The 11,646-nt window shown below is 36.8% G+C and overlaps 1 protein-coding gene across 1 annotated transcript; it reads left to right on the forward strand.

Annotated features, from left to right (window-relative positions):
* The first annotated feature begins 2,000 nt into the window (after positions 1–2,000).
* LOC114468374 (uncharacterized) lies at positions 2,001–11,636 on the forward strand. The gene is made up of 12 exons (XM_028455234.1): positions 2,001–2,272; positions 3,703–3,814; positions 4,547–4,640; positions 4,774–4,828; positions 5,824–5,964; positions 6,115–6,275; positions 7,376–7,474; positions 7,583–7,728; positions 8,659–8,830; positions 8,917–9,029; positions 10,903–10,987; positions 11,059–11,636. Exons 1-12 carry the CDS (start codon positions 2,155–2,157, stop codon positions 11,116–11,118), a joined length of 1,356 nt encoding a protein of 451 aa, XP_028311035.1. The 5' UTR covers positions 2,001–2,154; the 3' UTR covers positions 11,119–11,636.
* The last annotated feature ends 10 nt before the right edge of the window (positions 11,637–11,646 follow it).

The following is an 11,646-nucleotide window of genomic DNA, read 5'->3' on the forward strand; positions in this document are numbered from 1 at the left end:
CCTTTGGAGACATTTTATGGTAGAAAAATGAACATTCAATTCATGGACAACAGCTCTGGTGGACATTCCTCAGTCAGCATGACAATTACACGCTCCCTCAGAACTTGTGACATCTGTGGCATTGTGTTGTGTGATTAAACTGAACATTTTTAGAGTGGCCTTTTACTGTGGCCACCCTGAAACACACCTGTGCAATAATCATGCTGTCTAATCAGCATCTTGATATGCCACACCGGTGAGGTGGGATGGATTATCTCTGCAAAGGAGAAGTGCTGACTAACACAGATTTAGACACATTTGTGAACAATATTTGAGAGAAATAGATATTTTGTGTTTATAGAAAATGTTTTAGATCTTTGAGTTCAGCTCATGAAAAATGGGAACAAAAACAAAAATGATGCGTTTATATATTTATTCAGTATAATTAAAACTTGGGAACTATGTTACAGTTCTATGGCTTACACACGTGTAGTTAACATTTAATTAATAAAATATGTTTCAGATCAAGTTTTACGACTACAAGTCAGTTCTACTCAGGATCATTTTAGCATTTTTGACAGAAAAAAGTCTCACATGCCTACACCAAAAATATTAATACCAATATCTTCATGATAAGGAAGCCAAACAAGGTAACCAAGAGATGAGAAATGTGTGTGTGTGTAAGGGTAAACACATGTAAATAAAGAGGAGGCTGGCTCACATCGTGCAATGGTAACACACAAAAACGGAACGCCCAAAAGTCAGAAAAAACTGTGGTGAGAAAAAAAAAACATTTATAAAAATATATATATATATATATATATATATATATAATTTTTTTTTTAAACTGGGAATTTGCACAATAAAAATCGTTTTTTATCTACAAATTCGATAAATCCATTAAATCGATTTTTTGCCCAGCCCTAGTTTCCATCTGGTGATGTGATTAACTGATGGCTTTTCAACCATGTACGATGTCTCATACTCTGAGCAAGTTAAATTCACTCATTTAGAATAATTTGGCAGAAAATCAATAAATGCGTTCCCACAGGTGAAAGTGATGGATTACAAGTACTCACGTTACTGTAATTGACTTGCTTTTATTAGAACTTGTACTTTTTGTGGTATATTTCTAAGTCAGTCATTTTACTTGTACTTAAGTACGTTTTAAAAGAAGTAAAGTCATTCGTTAAATTTCTACACCCAACAGTTACTGAGTAAATTATTATTTTTTGTTTCATAAACAAATATGTTCTTAATCATTTAATTTCTGATCATCTCTCAGCCACTTTCTTGGGTTCAGGTTAGGGCTGCATGATTGTGGCCAGAATGATAATCCAGATTATTTTGATGAATATTATATTCACGATTCCAAAGGCTAACAAAATAAATACATTTTTACAGAGAGCAATGTTCTTATTTTAAATGTAAATATTGCCGAAGATCACGATCATGATTAAAATTTGATTAATTGTGCAGCCCGAGTTACCAGAGGTGAAAGTAATGGATTACAAGTACTCAAGTTACTGTAATTGAGTTGCTTTTATGGCTACTTGCACTTGCACAAGTAAATTGTTAAATTTCTACACCCAACCGTTACTGAGTAAATTATTATTTCATGTGATTATCTTTTTATTTCCGTTTCATAATCCATATGTTTCTACCTATGTTGCTACCCACATGGCACTGTTTTAGACTTCATATATTTAGCTATACTTGGAGACTGATATATATATACATACATTGTACAAACAACAAAATTGGTCAAACATATTATTATAATTGTACAAACAGTATAATTATATTGTACAACAATATTGTTGTACAATATAATTATACTGTTTGTACAATATAGTGATCAAAAATACATTTTGTCTCTGTGGCAGCTCTACGCTTCTGTAAGTATCAGAGGATTATTCCTTCTATTTTTAAAGCTATTTAATGCTAACAGTGCATCGTTGACGTGTGTTGGACAAGTTATTGGGGAAAAACTACACTACCCAGAAGCCCCTGCTACAAAAGCCGCCCAAACTGAAGACGTGGCCAAATCACGTCGCAGCCCGTGGGTGATTCAAATCCAGCAGACCGGCTCTTTCTTTCTCCAGCAGCGAAGTTCTGGACTCTCCGGGAACTGGTCTTTGTGAACCGTTAGTCCCACCTGTGAAAAACACTATTATGTCGGGGAAAATCAAGAGCAGAAGTGCTGCTAACGCTGAAGCGTTATCTGGTGGAGCTTCCAGCGATGAGCGGATCCTCCGGGATTGTCATCAGCTGTACGCGGATCCCAGCAGCGGTATGAACCGATCCTTATCACCCATACACCCTCACTATTAACCTTTAACATATACCCGTTTACCGATAAGGCTGGGCTGTGAACTGTTTGCAGAAAACGGTGTTGCTAACCTGGGAGTTAGCTTTAATGCTAAACAACTTTACCCAAACCTTTTCTTTCAGTGTTGTTATTAGTGACAGATGATCAATGAAATCTACCTCCAACATCCCTTTGTTTTCTAGCTCTGCTAAACATCACTAATACACTTTACAACTCTGCTTTAAAAACTAAAATATTATATATAATAAACTACGTAGGATAGGGATGTGAATTGCCATGAATCTGACGATACGATTCACGATTTGCATGTCACAATACAATATACATTGTGATATCAATAACTACAAATTGGTGTGAAACACAATTCATTTTATTTTTAAAACTAGCTAGAACAAGTAGATGGTAACTAACTATAATTCAAGTATAAATATCAAAAACAAAATAGTTTAAGTTTTGCTTCTACAACAGATTATGATTCTATTAAGTTCTTAAATTCTTTAAAAATAAAAAAAATAAAAAAAAGTAACAACATACATCTATAAAAATGCACAGTATGTTTCATGGAAATAAAGTGCAATCAACTTCCAAGCTAAAATGCACTGAGTATTAAGGTAGTTTAACAAGGTCTGATGTGATTCACTGACACTTAGTGACCGGTGTTTACGTGCTATGCATATGTTAGCGTAATTAAATAGTTTTTTGTAAAAAAAAATGATATTAAAATTTTTTTGGGTCGATACGATAATCACATGGTGAAATATTGCCAAATCAATTTTTTCTTACACCTCTACTTTAAAGACTAAAATATTACATATAATTAACCACGTATGGATCTTTGTAAGTGATTAGAGGTCAACCGATATGGGATTTTAAAAAGCTGATGCAGATAGTTTTTTTTTTTAAAGCATATTGATTATGAAAGACAATTGAAACACTCACAGGATATGAATGTATATATTAGAAATTAAATACACCAATAGAACTCTTAACATTTATTGAATTTTAAATATAGCCATACACAAACAAGTAAAACAAAAAGTACAGGACGGGTAAGGAGCAGTAACAATATACAATGTGCAAATAGTCGATTTAAACTAAATACCTGTTTTATGTATAACCACTCACTCTTTCCCTCTGTTCACACCCACCACCATTACACCTAAGCTTCACACTTGTCACCATATAAACAACTACAACAGCACATCTCACTTTAAAACAATAAACTCTTCCCCACCATTTCCATTTCCTACCTTGAGTCTCTCCTCCCTGTTCCCTTCCCCCTCACGTAGGTGTAACACTACCCTCTCGTTTTATATCCTCCCTTTAATAAAGTGTTTCAATGTATCGGTCGACCTCTATAAGTGATCGCTGCCAAATGCCTTTTTGTGCAGGTTTGATCACAGTGGCTGAATCAGTTGGTGTTAAGTTGTTGCCCCCCAGGAAGAAAATCACAGTGATGCTGATGGGAAACCACTCTGCTGGGAAAAGCTCATTCATCAACTGGTAATTACTAACCCAACACACTTGTCCTGGGTTTTTACCTGGAGACAAGCAGCTCTACGGCAGAGGATTAGGGCCAATTTTCATGGAGAAAATACATTTGGGCAAATCAAGAATAGATAAAAAAATGTCGAGATTAAAGTCGAAAATCAACTCAATAGCATCAATAGAATCAATAAAGTCAAATCTATGGAAGCTGACGCATGCCAATTCACCATATACGATGACAGTCTCCATTAAAACTGGCCCTAATGTGTTTCCGTAGCTCCACAATAGCTACAGACGGACTGACACTAGTAGAAGCTGTTGATACCGGAGCCAAAAGGACAGACTTCTAAGTCCTTAAAGACATTACAATGCTGTGTTTATGAGCTAAAAGAGAAAAAATCTCTTTGTTATTGAACTCAGCTTTGAAGTATAGTTTAACGCATTCATCGATATACAACAATTTTTACACTGCCACGTTCTGCTTTTTGTTGTCATGGTGAATTGGCCCTCATCAGCTTCGGTAGATTTGACTTCATTAGCAAACCTTAAACTTTTATTAAGACGTTGTAATTTTGAGTTCATTTTTGAAATTTTGACTTTAATCTTGACATTATATTTCAACTTGTATCTCATTTTGACTTTATTCTTCATTTGCCCAAAGTTAAATTCTCCATCAAAGTTGGCCCTAATCCTCTTCTGTAGAGCTCTTCTTGAAGCCTTGTTGTTGTTTTTTGTTTTTTTTCACAGGTATGTGGAGGAGCACATACAGCGCACTGGTGTAGCTATAGAGACTCAAGGCTTCAGCTTCGTTACAAGTGGACGAAAGAGAGAGTCTCTCACAGTAAGTAAAGCAGCTAATGTAGATAGATAAGCTTCATTCACGTCATAATATTGATAAATCCCTTTATTTTTCTTCAGTGATGAATCTGTGAGATTCTTTAAAAACATCTGAACACGTTCTGTTTTCTTTGTAGGGCAACGCCACCCTTCATTTATATCCTCATTTCAAACCGCTGCAAGAGTTTAAAGGTGAGTCCTAATTTCATTGGCTGTCAATGACTTAAACCTTTTCGTTTTTTATGGTTTAACATCAGTATTAAAGGTGTCCTCGCATGTTATATGTGCTTGTTTTTATGCTGTCTTTTGTCAGATTGTCTTTTCATGTTTCTTGGACAATTTCCCCTTTGTGGAAGGGATAAAGGATATCTCATCTCATCATATCTCATCTCGTCCTCCTTTTTCTACAAATGTGGCCAAAAACCGTTGCAATGTCATTAGATCTATGCCTAACAAAACACATTATTTTGCATCATATTCGTTTTATTAACTTTTAAAAATGAGACAACTTTACAGTTTTGGAGCCTGTCTTCCGCCATCTTGAAATCATGTGATTGATGATGTCACACTGCCCCATTTGCCTGTTAACATCCCATTGTTTTCTATTGGAGTGAAGCATTCAGTCTTGTGCTGCTTTCAGTTGCTCTAAATAATTATGAACAGTTAAATATGTCGATGTAACCCTCTTAGGTTCACTGAAAAAGGATTAAAAAGTGTTGTGACCGCAGGGGCCGACAGTTTCAACTCTGCGGTTTTGTAGTAGACAATGAAGCAGAGAAGAAGAGCTCTCCTAAGTGACCTTTACTCTCCTTTAAAACAATGCGCATTTGATGCTCTGCTGGCTAAAGTTGGCGAGTAAATCATGGACTGTTGAAGGCCTCCCACCCAACAGATCTTCTATCCTCAGGATTTGTACGTCTTCAACAGTCCATGATTTACTGCACACTCTAATCATGATAGTTAAAATTTTTTTGGCCACATTTGTAAAATCAGTGAAGGATCCCATGTAAGGAAATAAAACGGAACAGATCCATGTGGCAGCTCCTCGTTGTATTTGATTTGATCGACAATGAGGCAAACTAATGTCGTTTGTACTCAGCCACTGCCTTTGGTAACACGTTAACAGTGAGCCTCCTACTAAATAAACAGGTATGATAAACACGTCTCCTCTCAAACTCCCTCCTCAGGTGTTTCTGAGTACTTGAGCACAGAAATCTGTACGTCACGACAGAAGCGCTTCAGCCTGGTGACGTTTGTGGATTCCCCCGGCCTTGTGGATGGGGACATGAAGTATCCCTTTGATGTGGACCAAGTGATTCTTTGGCTAGGTAGGCAACCATGGTAACATTTGAAGAGTGGCTGTTATTGTGTGTGTGTGTGTGGAAACCAGGAATTGGATATACAAGATAAGGTGACATTGAGACTGAGTCCAGAGTGATTTCCTGGGCCGATGAACATATCTCTGCCCACTCTCTAAGGTGAACTCTGTGACCTGATCCTGGTCTTCTTTGATCCAATGGGTCAGGCTCTGTGCAAGCGCACCCTCAACATTGTGGAGAGCCTGAATGAAGCACACGGGGATCGGTTGCATTTTTACCTGAGCAAGGCGGACGAGGCTGGGGGAGAGTCAGACAGACAGGTTAGTCACACGCACACACGGGGCTGTGTTTGAAATGTCATGCTAACGTACTACTCATACTATGTCTTACGTCATAATTAGTAAGTAGTGCGTTCACATTAGGTAGTATGAAAAAATTGAGTAGGTGAGAAATACCTGGATTTATACAATATCGGGAAATTTCCTAAGTTGGCACTCTTGTCATACTCAACCGCCCCATGATGCATTGCGAGTGGAATGTAAAATTGTCCTGGGACCGGCTTCAAGCTAAAAGTCAAACATCCCCTTTTCAAAACAAAAGCATCTCTTCTTGTCCTCCTTTAGTTTTTCAACGGATTTGTAAATAGAACTCTTGCTTTGAAGTTAACTGGAAGTTTTGGCCGTAGCACAATGGAGGGTTTCCAAAATATCAGCATGAAATGTGTTTCCGTGAGTTTTATGGATCAAATGACCACATGCTGATATTCTACTTGGTCACTTTTTTACTTAAAATGTTTTCTGAACTTTCAAAGGTGGAGAATCAACAGATATTTTTAGGCTCAGTGTACTTCAGGGTTTTCTCTTTGTAGGTTTTAAATGCTTCTTTGGAAACTTGGAAGTATACTTCAGTGGGAACGGTCACCATTGGTCATCATCCTAATCATACTTGTAGTGTATAGTAGACAGTATATACTCATTGGGTTTGTAGTGTATAGTACGGAGGGTGACATTTTGAACACAACCAAACACTCCCTCATTCTCACAGTCAATATTTGGCTCAGCTCATTCTAAACAAGACTTTAAAATGTGGAGGAGCTGAGAAACACTTGACTAATCACTCAGAGAGAACATGGCAACTCCACTCACAAAGACCAAGGCCTTCATTAAGATTTTAATTACTGTGTTAAGTAATTACCTTTTGCTGTAAAACAGCTCCTTCTGCTTTTTACAGACATTTGTGTTTACACACAGCACTTTGTTTAGAAATTATGGTATTTCTTTTTAGTCTCAGACACTTGATGTTTAGTCTTGGTTTTCTTTAAGTTTACCAGAAGCGACAATCCTTTATTATCTATTTTCAAACCACACACTTCCATCCTCTAAGTCTAACTACTGGCGTGTGATTGGTTGTCTCATCTCAGAGAGTCATGATGCAGATTGTCCAGGAGCTCTGCAAGCGACCAGGACTCAATAAATGTGGTTTTGACATGCCCACCATCTACATTCCCAATCCCAACAAGGTAGAACCTGTTTTTTTTCTCGCTGAATTCAAATTGGTTGCAAAGCACCTCAGTAAATCCTTTTGTCTGACCCCTCCCTCCCTCACTGATGGGTGTTTCTTTGTACAGCCCAGTCGCTGTGTCAACCAGATTGAGGAGGTTTGTCGCACCATTGAGAAAACCATCAACCAGACGGTCCAAAACACACTGAATGCTCTGGAGAAGGACTGTGAGGTCATCAGTGAAGCCATCACAGAAACCTTAAGCAGTGACCGGTATTTATTTAGACAAACTGTCACACTGCATAGGAAGGGGCCCTATTAAATCCATTTTATTTTTTCAAAAGTTCCGTGTTTTCCACATAAACATTTTAAAAAAAATTTAAGAAAAAAATATGAATCAATTTTTTCAGAAAGTGTTAGTTTTTAACTCCTGTGAGAAAACAAAATAATTATACATTAAAAAAGAAATTATAAATTAAATGTGTGTAAAAAAAAAAAAAAAAAAAAAAAGTACTTTTTTAGATATAAGGTAGATATAAGTTGAACTGACTGATTATTCTGACTGCTCCTTTTTAATGATTAATAATCATATGTAATCCCTCAGAGCTGCATCCCCTCAGGGATCAATGGTTTACTGAATCTGAGCAGGTTTATTAATTAAATTTTGATTAACTTAATTTTAATTAACCTAATATAAATGATCCTGATGACATCATTCCAGACCATAATGATTAGACACAAATAAATGGACACAAGGATGTATCAGTTATTTCACCACTAGTGGCCAGAATATTGTAGAGCAGACATAGACAACTGGTGGCCGTGGCCCTCGGACTACCGTCATTTGTGCGTCCCCGAAAAACACAAATACAAATCCCCAAAATGTGTATTTCAAGAAGTTGGAACAAGGAATATAAAGCCTAACATAATACACAAAATAACTCCCAAAACATACAAATCAACAGCAAAATGCACTAAATGGGCGGTCCCTGGAAACATTTCCCCATTAAAAAAAAAAAAAAAAAAAAGTCCTTTGCCTCACGATGACGCCGTTTCATTCACATTATGTCAAACAGTGGATTCCCTTTTCTTTGGTTGATTACGTTCACAATTCTGTTAACGTTGAAACTCTAGGGCCCTGCGTAGGTAAATAAAGAGTCGTGATATCAGTGAAATACTGACCCAGGTGCTTTGCTTTTCCAGGCAGATGACTTCTCAGAACCGGCGAGCGCGTTGTAAGAGCTGCTTCCTGACTCTGCTGGGTTTCAGCATCCCAATGGCCTTGATGGCCTTACTGGTGCTGGGCGCCCTGTCCAAGGAGCTGCTGGAGGTGGCTTTAGGCAAACAGGGCAAAGAGACCCTGTCCCTCTACCTGGTGAGCCACCTCGTTTTCTTTTTCTGTCTTTTTTTTATTAGTTTCAGTGTGCACGGCTCATCATGGCTGCTCTTCATCCTCCACAGACGCCCATAGTGAAGGTATTTGACTCGCTGTCTGTGGAGCAGCAGCTGTACAGCTGTGGAGGACTCATTCTTTTTTCTTTCCTCATGCTCCTCATCGCACGCTTCTCCTTCAGGTGGGTGTCATCCAAACTTCACTTCCCTTTATTCTGAATGAGGTCCGTCTTCCTTCCATTTCAACACATTCAGCTAAAGGATGCACAGTCGGTTTCAGTTCCTAGTGCAACTCAAACACATGTTACATTTTAAACCACTGTTGTCGTTGTTAACTGTAGCATTGCTTTCATTTCCTCCTAAGGCCATTAGGTCTTTGGATTCTATTAGTGCTATGTGCCTTTCAGGGTTGGGGTCAATTGCGTTTTTCAATTATCCATGTTCAATTACAGCTCAATTACGATTAAGATGACCAGCATTTTTTTCAATTCCATTTAAAATGACAATTATGTACCCCCTGAAGGTCAATTGCATTACAGTTGATAAACTTCAATTACACTGAATCACAATTACTGAGCCTTTAATGAATAAAGCTATGAAACGTAACCTTCCTCTTGTGTTAACTTTCTGTTAGCATCTCTAAGCCATGTCTTAAATCAACTGTAAAATACACTAAAAAATATTATCCATCACCTAATTTGTGTCTCATCTCTTAGTGACCTTGGCATTAATAATGTTGTGGTGGGCGTCTGAGCCTCTTATGTGTCACTATACCCCTTGATTTAAAAAAAAAAAAAAAGAAGTTAAATGTGATTTGAAACATATTTTAATAATTTTTAACTACATACGTGTAAGACACAACTGTAACATTGTTTCACATGTTATCTGAACCCAATTCCAATTCACCCCGCGACCCTGAAAACCAGGAACAAGCGGGTCAGAAAATGGATGGATGGATGAATGGAATTACAATTCAATTACTATTACAACAGCAACATGCTTTTCTGATTATGATTTTAATTATGTAATAATTGTAGTTAATTACCAATTATGATCTAATTCTAATTGTTTTTGTAATTTTTTAAATTCTGTTGCCGTTGTAATAGTATTTGAATTGTAATTGAGTTCAGATAATTTACTTTGTAATTGTAATTGACCTGGAAATGATATAAAATTTACAATTGAATTAAAGGCAAACCTGGGGAACCATGTAACAGTTGTGTCTAACACATACGTAGTTCATAATTATTAGAATGTGTTTAATATTAACTTTACCTGTTAGTTCTTTGGAGGATAGTTTTACCATGAAAAAATAAATAAAGTTGAAATCTTGGGTATATACTGACAGGAAAACTGAATTATTAATGCCAATATTTTCTTGGATAAGGAAGCCTTGAAGGTACCCAAGAGATGAGACACAAATTGTATGATGGATATTATTTTTTTAGTGTATTTTACAGCTGATTGAAGACGTGGGTCAGAAGTGAAGAGGAAGGTTAACGTTCATGGGCTTATTTATGTTAGGCTCAGTATTTGTGATTAATTGTAATTTGACTTTAGTAATTGAGAACGTCATTGTAATTTACTTTCAGCGGATAAAAAATATATTGTGATTTTAGATGTAATTGGCAAAAATGTCAGCCACCGTAATAAAAATTAAGTTGTAATTGAACGTAGACAATTGAAGACATAATTGTAATTGAAAACTGTAATCAGAATCAACTTTAATGGCCATGTATGTTATACACACGAGGAATTTGACTTGGTGAACTGTGCTCTCTCTAACAATGCAAAGATGAAATAATAATCAGTTAGAAAATATAAACAGTAGTTAAAGTGCAAAACTAAATAGGATAATATAACAAGATAATAATAGGATAATAGTGCAGGTGAACATTTAAATTAAATAGTATATATGTACATTCACAGTGACAGTTTAAAACCCTGCCTTTTATTGAATGATAAAGAATCAAATGTCGACAGAATAAAACTGCAGCACACAAACTGTGCAATGTGTCGCCAAATTCTCCAATGCATCCTATTTCTTCTCCACAGAACCAAACAAACACTGTCAGGAAAACAAAAAAGGCAACTCCAGGAGAAGCTCGAGTACGTCCAGGAAGTAGTCAAGACCAAAAAGGTAGCGTGACCGCTTTCTCTGTGGATCAGTTTGTAGCAAATGTTCTGATCACGCGCGTGTTTTCCTCTCAGAAAAAGCTGTATGAAGACTATTTACGTCAAAGCGTCAGCGACCACGACATGGACCTGTGATGGAGGAAGCACCACGTAGCACCACGTTGCTATGGTTACCGTGACAGATACAGTCCTGGTTTCAGCTGCTGCTCTCTGAACTCTCCACTTTGTATTTTTTTATAGTTTTTGAACACGCACGACTTGAACAGATTGAATTCTGAGAGTTTATTGTGTGTAATTCTTAGAAACCTGTTTACACTTTACAAACGCTACCTGCAGATATAATGAGCTTTAGTTAGTGATCTTTGTGTCCTCTCTGTTTAGACCTAAACCACTACCATATTATTGACTTTATTACCAATACAAGGACTTGTTTTCTGATTTGACAGCAAAGAATACAGGTTTGGTTAATTTCTCTTTGTCTACAATTTTCATACAGTAAGTTTTTAACAGCCTGGTACTATTGGGATACAGTGGTATTATTTATATCTGCACGGTTGATGATAACCTCAAACTTTTTGTATTTCTTTTCTACACTGGGACTGCATTTTAAACATGAGTAGAGTAAATAAAAATCATTCTGGTTAGATATCAAATGTCATCAGT

Source organism: Gouania willdenowi, chromosome 8 (assembly GCF_900634775.1).
Source record: "Gouania willdenowi chromosome 8, fGouWil2.1, whole genome shotgun sequence".
In the NCBI taxonomy this organism is placed as follows: Eukaryota; Metazoa; Chordata; class Actinopteri; order Blenniiformes; family Gobiesocidae; genus Gouania; species Gouania willdenowi.

Excerpts from the sequence above, each read along its gene's own strand:
- LOC114468374 (XM_028455234.1), top strand. The coding sequence starts at position 2,155 with ATGTCGGGGAAAATCAAGAGCAGAAGTGCTGCTAACGCTGAAGCGTTA. Across the intron at positions 3,815-4,546 it reads AAAAGCTCATTCATCAACTG|GTATGTGGAGGAGCACATAC; the intron begins GTAATTACTAAC and ends TTTTTTTCACAG. Across the intron at positions 5,965-6,114 it reads CCAAGTGATTCTTTGGCTAG|GTGAACTCTGTGACCTGATC; the intron begins GTAGGCAACCAT and ends CCACTCTCTAAG.